At 40.0% G+C, this 18,377-nt stretch overlaps 1 protein-coding gene across 1 annotated transcript in view; it reads right to left on the bottom strand.

Moving 5' to 3' along the window:
- The window catches only part of LOC115127353 (probable G-protein coupled receptor 149), a 41,197-nt gene extending 23,780 nt beyond the window's left edge, over positions 1-17,417 (bottom strand). Inside the window, exons 1-3 of the mRNA XM_065027157.1 lie at positions 16,440-17,417; positions 14,940-15,117; positions 14,096-14,559 (exon numbers count right to left, since the gene is read on the bottom strand). Of these exons, the coding sequence (XP_064883229.1) occupies positions 14,096-14,559; positions 14,940-15,117; positions 16,440-17,417 (1,620 nt within the window). The remainder of the gene's footprint in view (positions 1-14,095; positions 14,560-14,939; positions 15,118-16,439) is intronic.
- Positions 17,418-18,377: the final 960 nt, after the last annotated feature.

The raw sequence follows: 18,377 nt of genomic DNA, 5'->3' as shown, positions 1-18,377 counted from the left end.
ACAGTATGTTGTAAAGTTGAAAGTCTAGGGTACAGTATGTTGTAATGTAGAAAGTAGAAGGTGTAGGGTACAGTATGTTGTAAAGTAGAGTGTAGAAAGTGTAGGGTACAGTATGTTGTAATATAGAAAGTCTAGGGTACAGTATGTTGTAAAGTAGAGTGTAGAAAGTCTAGGGTACAGTATGTTGTAATATAGAAAGTCTAGGGTACAGTATGTTGTAAAGTAGAGTGTAGAAAGTGTAGGGTACAGTATGTTGTAATGTAGAAAGTAGAAAGTCTAGGGTACAGTATGTTGTAATGTAGAAAGTGTAGGGTACAGTATGTTGTAAAGTAGAAAGTGTAGGTTGTAATGTAGAAAGTCTAGTATATGTTGTAATGTAGAAAGTCTAGGGTACAGTATGTTGTAATGTAGAAAGTCTAGGGTACAGTATGTTGTAATGTAGAAAGTCTAGGGTACAGTATGTTGTAATGTAGAAAGTGTAGGGTACAGTATGTTGTAATGTAGAAAGTCTAGGGTACAGTACGTTGTAATGTAGAAAGTCTAGGGTACAGTATGTTGTAATGTAGAAAGTGTAGGGTACAGTATGTTGTAAAGGAGAAAGTAGAAGGTGTAGGGTACAGTATGTTGTAATGTAGAAAGTCTAGGGTACAGTATGTTGTAATGTAGAAAGTCTAGGGTACAGTATGTTGTAATGTAGAAAGTGTAGGGTACAGTATGTTGTAATGTAGAAAGTCTAGGGTACAGTATGTTGTAATGTAGAAAGTGTAGGGTACAGTATGTTGTAAAGTAGAAAGTGTAGGGTACAGTATGTTGTAAAGTAGAAAGTGTAGGGTACAGTATGTTGTAATGTAGAAAGTAGAAAGTGTAGGGTACAGTATTTTGTAAAGGAGAAAGTAGAAGGTGTAGGATACAGTATGTTGTAAAGGAGAAAGTAGAAGGTGTAGGGTACAGTATGTTGTAATGTAGAAAGTCTAGGGTACAGTATGTTGTAATGTAGAAAGTCTAGGATACAGTATGTTGTAATGTAGAAAGTGTAGGGTACAGTATGTTGTAATGTAGAAAGTCTAGGGTACAGTATGTTGTAAAGTAGAAAGTGTAGGGTACAGTATGTTGTAATGTAGAAAGTGTAGGGTACAGTATGTTGTAAAGTAGAAAGTGTAGGGTACAGTATGTTGTAATGTAGAAAGTGCAGGGTACAGTATGTTGTAAAGTAGAAAGTGTAGGGTACAGTATGTTGTAAAGTAGAAAGTCTAGGGTACAGTATGTTGTAAAGGAGAAAGTAGAAAGTGTAGGATACAGTATGTTGTAAAGGAGAAAGTAGAACGTGTAGGGTACAGTATGTTGTAAAGTTGAAAGTCTAGGGCACAGTATGTTGTAATGTAGAAAGTAGAAGGTGTAGGGTACAGTATGTTGTAAAGTAGAGTGTAGAAAGTGTAGGGTACAGTATGTTGTAATATAGAAAGTCTAGGGTACAGTATGTTGTAAAGTAGAGTGTAGAAAGTCTAGGGTACAGTATGTTGTAATATAGAAAGTCTAGGGTCCAGTATGTTGTAAAGTAGAGTGTAGAAAGTGTAGGGTACAGTATGTTGTAATATAGAAAGTCTAGGGTACAGTATGTTGTAATGTAGAAAGTAGAAAGTCTAGGGTACAGTATGTTGTAAAGTAGAAAGTGTAGGGTACAGTATGTTGTAAAGTAGAAAGTCTAGGGTACAGTATGTTGTAATGTAGAAAGTCTTGGGTACAGTATGTTGTAATGTAGAAAGTCTAGGGTACAGTATGTTGTAAAGTAGAAAGTGTAGGATACAGTATGTTGTAATGTAGAAAGTAGAAAGTGTAGGATACAGTATGTTGTAATGTAGAAAGTAGAAAGTCTAGGGTACAGTATGTTGTAAAGTAGAAAGTAGAAAGTGTAGGGTACAGTATGTTGTAATGTAGAAAGTCTAGGGTACAGTATGTTGTAAAGTAGAAAGTAGAAAGTGTAGGATACAGTATGTTGTAATGTAGAAAGTAGAAAGTGTAGGATACAGTATGTTGTAAAGTAGAAAGTAGAAAGTGTAGGGTACAGTATGTTGTAATGTAGAAAGTCTAGGCTACAGTATGTTGTAATGTAGAAAGTAGAATGTGTAGGATACAGTATGTTGTAATGTAGAAAGTAGAATGTGTAGGATACAGTATGTTATAATGTAGAAAGTAGAATGTGTAGGATACAGTATGTTGTAATGTAGAAAGCAGAATGTGTAGGATACAGTATGTTGTAATGTAGAAAGTAGAATGTGTAGGGTACAGTATGTTGTAATGTAGAAAGTAGAATGTGTAGGATACAGTATGTTGTAATGTAGAAAGTAGAATGCGTAGGATACAGTATTTTGTAATGTAGAAAGTCTAGGGTACAGTATGTTGTAATGTAGAAAGTCTAGGGTACAGTATGTTGTAATGTAGAAAGTCTAGGGTACAGTATGTTGTAATGTAGAAAGTCTAGGGTACAGTAAGTTGTAATGTAGAAAGTAGAAAGTGTAGGGTACAGTATGTTGTAATATAGAAAGTCTAGAGTACAGTATGTTGTAATGTAGAAAGTAGAAAGTCTAGGGTACAGTATGTTGTAATATAGAAAGTCTAGGGTACAGTATGTTGTAATGTAGAAAGTCTAGGGTACAGTATGTTGTAATATAGAAAGTCTAGGGTACAGTATGTTGTAATGTAGAAAGTAGAAAGTCTAGGGTACAGTATGTTGTAATGTAGAAAGTAGAAAGTCTAGGGTACAGTATGTTGTAATATAGAAAGTCTAGGGTACAGTATGTTGTAATGTAGAAAGTAGAAAGTCTAGGGTACAGTATGTTGTAATGTAGAAAGTAGAAAGTCTAGGGTACAGTATGTTGTAATATAGAAAGTCTAGGGTACAGTATGTTGTAATATAGAAAGTCTAGGGTACAGTATGTTGTAATGTAGAAAGTAGAAAGTCTAGGGTACAGTATGTTGTAATGTAGAAAGTCTAGGGTACAGTATGTTGTAATATAGAAAGTCTAGGGTACAGTATGTTGTAATGTAGAAAGTAGCAAGTCTAGGGTACAGTATGTTGTAATGTAGAAAGTCTAGGGTACAGTATGTTGTAATGTAGAAAGTCTAGGGTACAGTATGTGGTAATGTAGAAAGTCTAGGGTACAGTATGTTGTAATATAGAAAGTCTAGGGTACAGTATGTTGTAATGTAGAAAGTCTAGGGTACAGTATGTTGTAAAGTAGAAAGTGTAGGATACAGTATGTTGTAATGTAGAAAGTAGAAAGTGTAGGATACAGTATGTTGTAATGTAGAAAGTCTAGGGTACAGTATGTTGTAAAGTAGAAAGTAGAAAGTGTAGGGTACAGTATGTTGTAATGTAGAAAGTAGAAAGTCTAGGGTACAGTATGTTGTAATGTAGAAAGTCTAGGGTACAGTATGTTGTAATGTAGAAAGTCTAGGGTACAGTATGTTGTAATGTAGAAAGTCTAGGGTACAGTATGTTGTAATATAGAAAGTCTAGGGTACAGTATGTTGTAATGTAGAAAGTCTAGGGTACAGTATGTTGTAATGTAGAAAGTAGAATGTGTAGGGTACAGTATGTTGTAATGTAGAAAGTGTAGGGTACAGTATGTTGTAATGTAGAAAGTCTAGGGTACAGTATGTTGTAATGTAGAAAGTCTAGGGTACAGTATGTTGTAAAGTAGAAAGTGTAGGATACAGTATGTTGTAATGTAGAAAGTAGAAAGTGTAGGATACAGTATGTTGTAATGTAGAAAGTAGAAAGTCTAGGGTACAGTATTTTGTAAAGTAGAAAGTAGAAAGTGTAGGGTACAGTATGTTGTAATGTAGAAAGTCTAGGGTACAGAGAATTTATTTGATTCCTCATATCTACTTTCCTCACCTTCTCAAAACCCATTGGATGAGAAGATCAGAGGTCCTGGTCCCTAGTCATGTGACCTCTTCTCTGACTTCTCCTGGCTGTCATCTCAATATCATTCAGTCTGACTTCTGCCTGTCATCTCAGTATCATTCAGTCTGACTGAGACTGAGTGTGAATGTGTGTCTTTGAGATAGGGGACTGAGCGTGAATGTGTGTCTTTGAGATAGGGGACTGAGTGTGAATGTGTGTCTTTGAGATAGAGGACTGAGTGTGAATGTGTGTCTTTGAGATAGGGGACTGAGTGTGAATGTGTGTCTTTGAGATAGGGGACTGAGTGTGAATGTGTGTCCTTGAGATAGGGGACTGAGCGTGAATGTGTATCTTTGAGATAGGGGACTGAGTGTGAATGTGTGTCTTTGAGAAAGGGGACTGAGTGTGAATGTGTGTCCTTGAGATAGGGGACTGAGTGTGAATGTGTGTCTTTGAGATAGAGGACTGAGTGTGAATGTGTGTCTTTGAGATAGGGGACTGAGTGTGAATGTGTGTCTTTGAGATAGGGGACTGAGTGTGAATGTGTGTCCTTGAGATAGGGGACTGAGCGTGAATGTGTGTCTTTGAGATAGGGGACTGAGTGTGAATGTGTGTCTTTGAGATAGGGGACTGAGTGTGAATGTGTGTCCTTGAGATAGGGGACTGAGTGTGAATGTGTGTCTTTGAGATAGGGGACTGAGTGTGAATGTGTGTCTTTGAGATAGGGGACTGAGTGTGAATGTGTGTCCTTGAGATAGGGGACTGAGTGTGAATGTGTGTCCTTGAGATAGGGGACTGAGCGTGAATGTGTGTCTTTGAGATAGGGGACTGAGCGTGAATGTGTGTCTTTGAGATAGGGGACTGAGTGTGAATGTGTGTCCTTGAGATAGGGGACTGAGCGTGAATGTGTGTCTTTGAGATAGGGGACTGAGTGTGAATGTGTGTCTTTGAGATAGGGGACTGAGTGTGAATGTGTGTCTTTGAGATAGGGGACTGAGTGTGAATATGTGTCTTTGAGATAGGGGACTGAGTGTGAATGTGTGTCTTTGAGATAGGGGACTGAGTGTGAATGTGAGATGTGAGTGTGAATGTGTCTTTGAGATAGGGGACTGAGTGTGAATGTGTGTCTTTGAGATAGGGGACTGAGCGTGAATGTGTGTCTTTGAGATAGGGGACTGAGTGTGAATGTGTGTCTTTGAGATAGAGGACTGAGTGTGAATGTGTGTCTTTGAGATAGGGGACTGAGTGTGAATGTGTGTCTTTGAGATAGGGGACTGAGTGTGAATGTGTGTCCTTGAGATAGGGGACTGAGCGTGAATGTGTGTCTTTGAGATAGGGGACTGAGCGTGAATGTGTGTCTTTGAGAAAGGGGACTGAGTGTGAATGTGTGTCCTTGAGATAGGGGACTGAGTGTGAATGTGTGTCTTTGAGATAGAGGACTGAGTGTGAATGTGTGGCCTTGAGATAGGGGACTGAGTGTGAATGTGTGTCTTTGAGATAGGGGACTGAGTGTGAATGTGTGTCTTTGAGATAGAGGACTGAGTGTGAATGTGTGTCTTTGAGATAGAGGACTGAGTGTGAATGTGTGTCTTTGAGATAGAGGACTGAGTGTGAATGTGTGTCTTTGAGATAGGGGACTGAGTGTGAATATGTGTCTTTGAGATAGGGGACTGAGTGTGAATGTGTGTCTTTGAGATAGGGGACTGAGTGTGAATGTGTGTCTTTGAGATAGGGGACTGAGTGTGAATGTGTGTCTTTGAGATAGGGGACTGAGTGTGAATGTGTGTCTTTGAGATAGGGGACTGAGTGTGAATGTGTGTCTTTGAGATAGGGGACTGAGCGTGAATGTGTGTCTTTGAGATAGGGGACTGAGTGTGAATGTGTGTCTTTGAGATAGAGGACTGAGTGTGAATGTGTGTCTTTGAGATAGGGGACTGAGTGTGAATGTGTGTCTTTGAGATAGGGGACTGAGTGTGAATGTGTGTCCTTGAGATAGGGGACTGAGCGTGAATGTGTGTCTTTGAGATAGGGGACTGAGTGTGAATGTGTGTCTTTGAGAAAGGGGACTGAGTGTGAATGTGTGTCCTTGAGATAGGGGACTGAGTGTGAATGTGTGTCTTTGAGATAGAGGACTGAGTGTGAATGTGTGTCTTTGAGATAGGGGACTGAGTGTGAATGTGTGTCTTTGAGATAGGGGACTGAGTGTGAATGTGTGTCCTTGAGATAGGGGACTGAGCGTGAATGTGTGTCTTTGAGATAGGGGACTGAGTGTGAATGTGTGTCTTTGAGATAGAGGACTGAGTGTGAATGTGTGTCTTTGAGATAGAGGACTGAGTGTGAATGTGTGTCTTTGAGATAGGGGACTGAGTGTGAATGTGTGTCTTTGAGATAGGGGACTGAGTGTGAATGTGTGTCTTTGAGATAGGGGACTGAGTGTGAATGTGTGTCTTTGAGATAGGGGACTGAGTGTGAATATGTGTCTTTGAGATAGAGGACTGAGTGTGAATGTGTGTCTTTGAGATAGAGGACTGAGTGTGAATATGTGTCTTTGAGATAGAGGACTGAGTGTGAATATGTGTCTTTGAGATAGAGGACTGAGTGTGAATGTGTGTCTTTAAGATAGAGGACTGAGTGTGAATGTGTGTCTTTGAGATAGAGGACTGAGTGTGAATGTGTGTCTTTGAGATAGGGAACTGTGTCGTCTCAAAAAGGGCTCTGTCTCTTCTCATCGTTCGCTCCTTTGTTTTCTAAACCCTTTCCTTCAGCAGTGGAGCGACTGTATTGCCTACACCCAGCTGTATACTGTATTCACACACAGCCAAACCTCCCTCACACCTTCTTCCACTGTCGTTATTCACACCAGGTCTGGAAACAGGCTTAAAAAACTGTCTACAGAACTGAATCTAAATAGACAGACCTGACTTTTTCAAAGTTCACAAAGAGTTAATGAATTTCATAGACGGTAATGCCTATCCTGAGAAATTAGACTAGAATCACAGGGTTATATCTGAATAACACGAGTATTCCTAAAACCACAACTGTCAAATACAATGCACAATCCTACCATTCTGAGGTAAATGGTTAACTAAGACAGGAAGGACAGCAAAACAACATAGAGTCATTTAACTATAGGTCTATCTCCTGTTATCATGTAGGTCTATCTCCTGTTATCATTTAACTGTAGGTCGATCTCCTGTTGTCATGTAGGCCTATCTCCTGTTGTCATGTAGGTCTATCTCCTGTTATCATGTAGGTCTATCTCCTGTTGTCATGTAGGCCTATCTCCTGTTATCATGTAGGTCTATCTCCTGTTATCATTTAACTGTAGGTCTATCTCCTGTTGTCATTTAACTGTAGGTCTATCACCTGTTGTCATTTAACTGTAGGTCTATCACCTGTTTCTCCTGTTGTCATTTAACTGTAGGTCTATCTCCTGTTATCATGTAGGTCTATCTCCTGTTGTCATTTAACTGTAGGTATATCTCCTGTTATCATTTAACTGTAGGTCTATCTCCTGTTATCATGTAGGTCTATCTCCTGTTGTCATTTAACTGTAGGTCTATCTCATGTTATCATTTAACTGTTGGTCTATCTCCTGTTATCATGTAGGTCTATCTCCTGTTGTCATTTAACTGTAGGTCTATCTCCTGTTGTCATTTAACTGTAGGTCTATCTCCTGTTATCATTTAACTGTAGGTCTATCTCCTGTTATCATGTAGGTCTATCTCATGTTGTCATTTAACTGTAGGTCTATCTCCTGTTATCATTTAACTGTAGGTCTATCTCCTGTTATCATTTAACTGTAGGTCTATCTCCTGTTATCATGTAGGTCTATCTCCTGTTGTCATTTAACTGTAGGTCTATCTCCTGTTATCATGTAGGTCTATCTCCTGTTATCATGTAGGTCTATCTCCTGTTGTCATTTAGCTGTAGGTCTATCTCCTGTTATCATTTAACTGTAGGTCTATCTCCTGTTATCATACTGTTATCATACTGTACTCTACATCATCGACTGCATCCTTATGTAATACATGTATCACTAGCCACTTTAACTATGCCACTTTGTTTACTTTGTCTACATACTCATCTCCTGTTATCATGTAGGTCTATCTCCTGTCTGTCCATCACTTAGCTGTAGGTATTCTTTATCCCCTAACACTGTTATCATTTTTAGCTTGTTAGTTAGATTACTTGTTGGTTATCACTGCATTAACTAGAAGCACAAGCATTTAACTGTTGGTCATCTCTAACCATGTGTATGTGACAAATAAAATTTGATTTGATTTGATTTGATGTAGGTCTATCTCCTGTTGTCATTTAACTGTAGGTCTATCTCCTGGTATCATGTAGGTCTATCTCCTGTTGTCATTTAACTGTAGGTCTATCTCCTGTTATCATGTAGGTCTATCTCCTGTTATCATGTAGGTATATCTCCTGTTGTCATTTAGCTGTAGGTCTATCTCCTGTTATCATTTAACTGTAGGTCTATCTCCTGTTGTCATTTAGCTGTAGGTCTATCTCCTGTTATCATGTAGGTCTATCTCCTGTTGTCATTTAACTGTAGGTCTATCTCCTGTTATCATGTAGGTCTATCTCCTGTTGTCATTTAACTGTAGGTCTATCTCCTGTTATCATTTAACTGTAGGTCTATCTCCTGTTATCATGTAGGTCTATCTCCTGTTATCATGTAGGTCTATCTCCTGTTATCATGTAGGTCTATCTCCTGTTGTCATTTAACTGTAGGTCTATCTCCTGTTATCATGTAGGTCTATCTCCTGTTATCATTTAGCTGTAGGTCTATCTCATGTTATCATTTAACTGTTGGTCTATCTCCTGTTATCATGTAGGTCTATCTCCTGTTGTCATTTAACTGTAGGTCTATCTCCTGTTGTCATTTAACTGTAGGTCTATCTCCTGTTATCATGTAGGTCTATCTCCTGTTGTCATTTAACTGTAGGTCTATCTCCTGTTATCATGTAGGTCTATCTCCTGTTGTCATTTAGCTGTAGGTCTATCTCCTGTTATCATGTAGGTCTATCTCCTGTTGTCATTTAGCTGTAGGTCTATCTCCTGTTATCATGTAGGTCTATCTCCTGTTGTCATTTAACTGTAGGTCTATCTCCTGTTATCATTTAACTGTAGGTCTATCTCCTGTTGTCATTTAACTGTAGGTCTATCTCCTGTTATCATTTAACTGTAGGTCTATCTCCTGTTGTCATTTAACTGTAGGTCTATCTCCTGTTATCATGTAGGTCTATCTCCTGTTGTCATTTAGCTGTAGGTCTATCTCCTGTTATCATGTAGGTCTATCTCCTGTTATCATGTAGGTCTATCTCCTGTTGTCATTTAACTGTAGGTCTATCTCCTGTTGTCATTTAACTGTAGGTCTATCTCCTGTTGTCATTTAACTGTAGGTCTATCTCCTGTTATCATTTAACTGTAGGTCTATCTCCTGTTGTCATTTTAATGGTTGGTGGGGCGTAATGTCAGGGATAATTCACTGAAATGATTCTGGCCATCGATCTACACTTTGATAACTGACATGAATCTGGGTTGCTGTGGTTCAAAGAACAGCCAATAACATCACTGTGACTGTAATGTGACTCTCTACAATGACTGGCACTTCAATGCAAACACAAGTCCATCTCTCTCTCTCACACACTCTCTCTCTCTCTCTCTCTCTCTCTCTCTCTCTCTCTCTCTCTCTCTCTACACACACACGCACGACGCACACACACACACACACACACACACACACACACACACACACACACACACACACACACACACACACACACACACACTAGATGCACACATGGCTTGTTTTCAAGTGAAGCTGCTGGATGTTCCAACAACAAACCGCTACAACGGGACATTTAAGTGACTTGTACCATCTGTGAGCTTTTTAAATGACCAATTAGAAAGCCATCAGGCTTGCCAGCGCCGGCAGGTGAGCTCCGTACAGAGGCTATGGGTCATTTCTGCCTAACGTAATGTGTATAAACTCACAAGTAGCCTAGAGAGATGAAAAGTCCATCTGTTGTAAGGGGCAGTTCCTTAGCATTGGCCCTGAATTACAAACGTTTTAGTTACTGTAGGCAATATCACTATAGCCGCTTCATGATCGGTCTTGATTGATCACTTGTTTGCAAGTGAGCAGAAATAAGGAGGATAATCAATATTATACAACGGGTCTAATCCTGAATTCTGATTGGTTAAACACGTATTCCAGCTGGTGTCTATTCCACAAATCATTATTTGAATAGGTTGGTAACCCGTTGTATAAAAGTGATAATACCCTCGAAGCCGGTGTTTGTTGGATATATTGGCACGGTTTGCCGGCCCTCGACTTCGATACCAATATATCCAACAAACACCGGCTTCTCGGGCGTTATCACTTAATCATATGATGGCTAGATAGCAGGGGACATATTGGTCAGCCTCGTTCACACTGCAGGTCTTAATGCTCAAATCAGTTTTTGGGGAATAGGGTACAGGTGACCAAGTCGAATGTGTGTGTTCAGACAGCAGTCATTTGCTGACCTGGCTACGCCGGTTGTCATAGTAACGACTGGTGTGTGAGCGGTGGTGTATTCTGATTGGTGTTGGTTCTCCCGCTTCACTCAGAAGTTATGTAGCGAGCTAAGCTGACAACACTGTCACAGCGTCGACATGGACGTTTCCCAGTCACTTCCAATGTAGAGTAAGAATACTTTTAAGTAAAGAAAATTATCCAACTTTCAAAACAAATAATTTTTGGCTAGTCACAGCAGTCAACTAGCTAGTCACAGCAGTCAACTAGCTAGACACAACAGTCAACTAGCTAGTCACAGCAGTCAACTAGCTAGTCACAGCAGTCAACTAGCTAGTCACAACAGTCAACTAGCTAGACACAACAGTCAACTAGCTAGTCACAGCAGTCAACTAGCTAGTCACAACAGTCAACTAGCTAGCAAGGTAGCTGTTTAACTTTCTAACACATTCACTAATTCGTTTGTAAACAATTAACAAGCTAACTAGCTGCCACATGTTATGGTCAAAACTGTTAACAGAGTAGCAAGCAAGCAACAAGATATGGCAAATCATAGTGTTAAAAACCACAAGGGAAAATAAATCAGATTTGACCTTTCAGACACAAGTTGCATGGCCAGGAATAAGATTTGTACATGACTTCAAAACACCTACGAAAGTGGTTTGAAATGTGGCTTGAAATATCAGATTTCATGTGCTTTTTTGGCAGTTCGAATCTGAACTGGAATCTGAACTGGAATCAGATATAAAAAAATTAATCGGATTTGAGTCCCTTCAAACTGCCAGTGTGAACAGGGCTTCGATCTATCTATATATATATATCTATATCTTCTATCTATATACAGTGCCTTGCGAAAGTATTCGCCCCCTTGAACTTTGCGACCTTTTGCCACATTTCAGGCTTCAAACATAAAGATATAAAACTGTATTTTTTTCTGAAGAATCAACAACAAGTGGGACACAATCATGAAGTAGAACGACATTTATTGGATATTTCAAACTTTTTTAACAAATCAAAAACTGAAAAATTGGGCGTGCAAAATTATTCCGCCCCCTTAAGTTAATACTTTGTAGCGCCACCTTTTGCTGCGATTACAGCTGTAAGTCGCTTGGGGTATGTCTCTATCAGTTTTGCACATCGAGAGACTGAATTTTTTTCCCATTCCTCCTTGCAAAACAGCTCGAGCTCAGTGAGGTTGGATGGAGAGCATTTGTGAACAGCAGTTTTCAGTTCTTTCCACAGATTCTCGATTGGATTCAGGTCTGGACTTTGACTTGGCCATTCTAACACCTGGATATGTTTATTTTTTAACCATTCCATTGTAGATTTTTCTTTATGTTTTGGATCACTGTCTTGTTGGAAGACAAATCTCCATCCCAGTCTCAGGTCTTTTGCAGACTCCATCAGGTTTTCTTCCAGAATGGTCCTGTATTTGGCTCCATCCATCTTCCCAATTTTAACCATCTTCCCTGTCCCTGCTGAAGAAAAGCAGGCCCAAACCATGATGCTGCCACCACCATGTTTGACAGTGGGGATGTTGTGTTCAGGGTCATGAGCTGTGTTACTTTTACGCCAAACATAACGTTTTGCATTGTTGCCAAAAAGTTCAATTTTGGTTTCATCTGACCAGAGAACGCTCTTCCACATGTTTGGTGTGTCTCCCAGGTGGCTTGTGGCAAACTTTAAACGACACTTTTTATGGAGATCTTTAAGAAATGGCTTTCTTCTTGCCACTCTTCCATAAAGGCCAGATTTGTGCAATATACGACTGATTGTTGTCCTATGGACAGAGTCTCCCACCTCAGCTGTAGATCTCTGCAGTTCATCCAGAGTGATCATGGGCCTCTTGGCTGCATCTCTGATCAGTCTTCTCCTTGTATGAGCTGAAAGTTTAGAGGGACGGCCAGGTCTTGGTAGATTTGCAGTGGTCTGATACTCCTTCCATTTCAATATTATCGCTTGCACAGTGCTCCTTGGGATGTTTAAAGCTTGGGAAAAAAAATTGTATCCAAATCCGGCTTTAAACTTCTTCACAACAGTATCTCGGACCTGCTTGGTGTGTTCCTTGTTCTTCATGATGCTCTCTGCGCTTTTAACAGTGCATTTATACGGAGACTTGATTACACACAGGTGGATTGTATTTATCATCATTAGTCATTTAGGTCAACATTGGATCATTCAGAGATCCTCACTGAACTTCTGGAGAGAGTTTGCTGCACTGAAAGTAAAGGGGGCTGAATAATTTTGCACGCCCAATTTTTCATTTTTTGATTTGTTAAAAAAGTTTGTAATATCCAATAAATGTCGTTCCACTTCATGATTGTGTCCCACTTGTTGTTGATTCTTCACAAAAAAATACAGTTTTATATCTTTATGTTTGAAGCCTGAAATGTGGCAAAAGGTCGCAAAGTTCAAGGGTGCCGAATACTTTCGCAAGGCACTGTATATCTATATCTTCTATCTATCTATATATATCTATATCTTCTATCTATATATCTATATCTTCTATCTATCTATATATATATATATATCTATATCTTCTATCTATCTATATATATCTATATATTCTATCTATATCTATATCTTCTATCTATCTATATATATCTATATCTTCTATCTATATATCTATATCTTCTATCTATCTATCTATATATATCTATATCTTCTATCTATCTATATATATCTATATCTTCTATCTATATATCTATATCTTCTATCTATCTATATATATATCTATATCTTCTATCTATCTATATATATCTATATCTTCTATCTATATATCTTCTATCTATCTATCTATATATATATATATCTATATCTTCTATCTATCTATATATATCTATATATTCTATCTATATCTATATCTTCTATCTATCTATATATATCTATATCTTCTATCTATATATCTATATCTTCTATCTATCTATATATATCTATATCTTCTATCTATCTATATATATCTATATCTTCTATCTATCTATATCTATATCTTCTATCTATATATCTATATCTTCTATCTTCTATCTATCTATATATCTATATCTTCTATCTATCTATATATCTATATCTTCTATCTATCTATATATCTATATCTTCTATCTATCTATATATATCTATATCTTCTATCTATCTATATCTATATCTTCTATCTATCTATCTATCTATCTATCTATCTATCTATCTATCTATCTATCTATCTATCTATCTATATCTATATCTTCTATCTTTCTATATATATCTTCTATCTATCTATCTATCTAGATATCTATATCTTCTATCTATCTATACCTTACCAGTGTTTCTTAATTCTGGTTCTGGAAACACAGAGGACCTAAATAATGTATTGCCTCAGCACTACACACACCTGATTTAACTCTAAAGCTTGATGATGAGTTGATCATTTGAATCAGCTGTGTAGTTGCTAGGGGCACAAACTAAAATGTGCACCCCTTTGCGTTCCTAGGACCAGGATGAAGAACCACTGGGTTAGGCTATACAGGTCAAAGTGATGCAGCCCTAGTGTAAACATTTATTTACCTAGCTAGCCTATAGTCTAACCCAGAGCCATATTATTTTCTAAATATACAGCACTGGTTGGTATAGACTAAAGGTTTGTTTATGTTAGCCACTTAGGTGAACGTTGCGAGGTTAGATACCTGTCTGGGGGTCCTCTCGGATTTACTCCTACACCACTCCCAGTCCATCAGCTCCATTTTTCTGCACTCTACATGCGACAGTCTCCGTTCCGTTCCCTCGAACACCGACGACGTGTCGGTGAGGTTGAGGTCCTGGTCTCTGTGGTTATCGTGAGGAAATTGGAGGCAGTCTGCCAGCGCCAGGGTCTCTCCTCCACCTGGCACTACCTCGAGAAGCTCGCCATGTTCACGCAGTGGGGAACTATCCACTGCACGTGGGGTCCTGAACTCCAGCTCGGCCTGCAGGCTCGCGACCCCGGAGCTGTCCAGCACGGCAAACTGGTTTTCTGTGAAGTCGCAGTTGAAGAAGTTGTAATAGGAAGGCTTCTCGATGGACGGGTTTCGGTGGGGTTCGGTCGCGTGCGATATCTTGTATATTCCGAACCCTTTTTGGAAGGAGAGGTTAAATTCAAACATCTTCTTTGCTGTGGGAAGAGAATGAAAATGTATAGTAACTTTTGCCCCCCCCAAAATAAATAAACATATTTCATTTAGATAAGTGATTGTTTTTAAATGTACAACATTGATGTATGCTTATGTGTTTCAGACCCAAATTATGCTTCATTGTAACAACTGTTGTCGCGTAAATGTATTAGGTTTAATGTGTAGGTCTATACTCTATGTTATGGGGCATTTACCATAATACTGTGAGTTTGATTCTCATAGGCATATACTGTAGGGTTATGTAGCTTATGTTATGTTTAAATGGTACGTCGCTTTACATAAGCGTCTGGTTTTTCCACTCTGCACCTCAGCTCACTGGCCCTTTACAATCGCAGAGGGCATAGCCTACCGGTGGGCTCACGCTCTGTGTCCCGCGGGCAGTTGATGAAGCAGCCGCACGGAAGGTGGCTCCAGCGATCGGAGAGTATGAATACCGGCGTGACGGCAGGCGCCAGCAGGGTCAGGAAGAAGCTCACCGTTTCCACCGCCTCCAGGTCTGAGCTGCTGGCGTTTACAGCATGACGCACGAGCACCAGAGTCTGTGAATAAAACGCTACTCATCATTAGATGACAACACAGGGTAATGTGGGGTAACTGCCACCCACACACACCGTAATTCCAACAGAAACCACTTTATGTCACCAAATGTTCCCCAAAACTTTCCCTGACTGTCACTACTCTTGGTCAACAATAATACATGTAATCTGTCTCATATACCTTTTTTTTTAAGTGACTTTTTTAAGAAACAATGATTCTGAGGTGAGTTGATCTGGTATTTCCACATTTAGATCAAGTTATATAGTGTACAAAACATTAGAGCACCTCCTAATATTCCTAATTTTGTCATTTTAATGCTGCTCTTTAATTATTTCTTACTTTTATTTATTATTCTTATTTTTATTTTTATTTACTTTTTAAACTGCCTTGTTGGTTAAGGGCTTCTATGTAAGCGTTATTATCCTCCCACTACGACTTGGGAAAGCAGTTTATTAGGCTATAGACTCAGTTAATTATGATGAACTACACAGGTTGGTAAAAGAGAACGGTTATGAGCATGATGTAGGCTGGGTTTCTCTACAGCACTTTGAGATATCAGCTGATGTACGAAGGGCTATATAAATACATTTGATTTGATTTGATGTACCTTTCCAGTAAATATCGAGGGTCTTATTCTGGTGACATGATTATCGATGCTTGCCTACCGTTTGACAAAATACAAACAATCTCTCTCTTCAGTCCATAATAATCTCATCATGTATGCTATACGCGCACGGTATCTGAGAACTGTTGGTTGGAGCGCCCTGCCAATATCAGACTGAGCACATTTATTACGCAATGTTTTTTCTGTGAAAAGAAAATAACCCTCAGTAGTGTAAAATGAGATGTGAATTATACTGAACAAGTATTTGTTATGTGAACTACATTATCACAACCTTTTATCCACAACTATACAACTGAATTATACTGAACAAGTATTTGTTATGTGAACTACATTATCACAGCCTTTTATCCACAACAAATCAGTTTGATGGAAACACATCTCTGGTGGGGAAATTAGCATATTGTTTTTAATGCAGATTTTGGAATATCTGTTGCCAATTGAATGTAAACCATAGTGAGGATATTAACAGTGAGATGTGCAATGCCATGTTGTGGGGCTGGTTACCCCACCTTACCCCACATGCTTTATAGAGTGGGCAGACTACGTGGCATTGCAGGACTAAGAAAATACACTGTATATAATGCAATAGCATTATTAAACCCCAAATGAACTCCTATTTGTTATAGGAGCATACATAGCCTGTCTATGATTTGATATGTTTTTGTAATCTACACATTTTAGCATCTCTAGGCCACTCACCATCATAGGCATCCACAAGACAACTCTCACCACCGCTAGGATCATGGAGAAGCGCTTTTGTGCAAAGAACACCGGGGATTCCCAGTTACAGATGGTACCGCCATCCCTCAGTACACCGTCAGAGGCAGGGTTTGAACAGGTATATATTTCCACTTTGTCCCGCACCCCTAACCCTTTCCCCAACCCACCCGGACTCAGCTCGTTGTAGGTACTGAAACTTCTGTCCAAGCTATCCCGAGAGAAGGACGGGAGTTCGCAGAGAGGCGCAGACCCGTCCCCTCTCAGATCCCTGGCTATATCCAAGTAGCTCGGGTATAACGTCCCCTGTGGCTCTCTGGAACACAGAAGCTGGTAGGTGAGAGGAACGAAGAAGATCACCAATCCGCAGAAACACACAGAGTACAAAGAGAAAAGGATCAGAAGGTAAAAGCCTCGTCTCTCCGGGAAGCAGCCGAGAGAGAGCCGAGTGAAAGTCCCCCAGCCGCACAGGGGTAGTACACTGACGGCCAGGCTGACTACCCACACCCCTGCTATCGCCAACATCACCCTTAACGGCCGAGGGCTTCCTTCTCGCTTGGTAACGTAAAAGGTATAGGCTGCGATAAGGCAAGCCTTCATATTGCTGGAGAGTCCTTGGAACACATAGAGAAGTCCCGATAACGTGCATATGTTCACCGACCCTCCCTCTCCATCTCGCTCCCACTGGAGGAGCATGAAGAGGGAGAGAGGTATCACGCTGAGCAGGTCGTCCACGGACATTGAAGCCACGATGAGCCACAGGATGGTTTTCCACCTCATCCGAATGAAAAAGAATAGAGAATAAACACTTCCCAAGAAGGTAAGAGCGGCGATGGCGACGCACAAGCCGAACAGAAGCAGGCTCATCTGTCTTTGCGCCTCCGTGAGGTCCGTCCTCTCGTAGCTCGCCGTGAAAAGGTTGCTGTTGTTCGGCGATGGGGAGCTGAGAGTCGAGGACATTTTCATTTAGGTAACTTTGTCGACCTGGCTTGTGTTGCCCAATGTCCAGCCGCCCATATATATATATATATATAATAAATAAATATATATATTTAAAAAAACTTTGAGCCAATGCCAAAATGTTACTAGAGTTATAACGGCACCCATAGGCTAGACTACATCCCTGGTGAGTCACTCTGATAGGCTATATTTCAGCATTCCAGTTGGATATATCCTGGATACATAACGGAAAGTAGCTTCCAGAATAGGACGCCGGTGCACTTTAGACGCGCACTGGAGGAGATAGATGGCGAGACTCCTCGAGGATGATGCTCCGCGAAGTGCGTGCTGCACTTTAGACGCGCACTGGAGGAGATAGATGGCGAGACTCCTCGAGGATGATGCTCCGCGATTTATATACAAACCCGAGAAGTGCGTGCTGCACTTTTACAAACCTCACGCTGTCGTCACTGTCTTTTCTTTCACAATGGCAGAAGGGTAGGCTGCCGTGTAATAATAATATCTTTATACAAGTGTTCATCGGTTCCAAGTGTTTAATGGACGTGTGTTTCTTGCATATGCCCACAGGGAGTGGGGTCACGGCCAGGGTCTCCATTGTCCAGCGCCTCTGGAACATTTGGGGGTTTAAGTGCCTTGCTCAAGGACACATCAACAGATTGCTCACCTTGTCAGCTCAAGGATTCAAACCAGTGACCTTTCAGTTATTGGCAGAACGTTCTAACCTCGAGGCTAGCTGCCATGTGTGTGTGTGTGTGTGTGTGTGTGTGTGTGTGTGTGTGTGTGTGTGTGTGTGTGTGTGTGTGTGAGCTCCGGTTTTGAAGGTTGTGTGTTGAATCCCGATACTAGGCACTAGTTTATAATAGTTTTGTTTAAACCCTTTACCATTCTGAATTCATCCTGATCTGTTTCAGACTACAGGGTTTATATAAACACACTCTATAATGCTGCTGGGTCCCTCTG

This window comes from Oncorhynchus nerka, linkage group LG14 (assembly GCF_034236695.1).
Source record: "Oncorhynchus nerka isolate Pitt River linkage group LG14, Oner_Uvic_2.0, whole genome shotgun sequence".
Taxonomy (NCBI): Eukaryota; Metazoa; Chordata; class Actinopteri; order Salmoniformes; family Salmonidae; genus Oncorhynchus; species Oncorhynchus nerka.
Note: the sequence above shows the minus strand (reverse complement) of the source record. Positions and strands in the feature narration are given on the sequence as shown.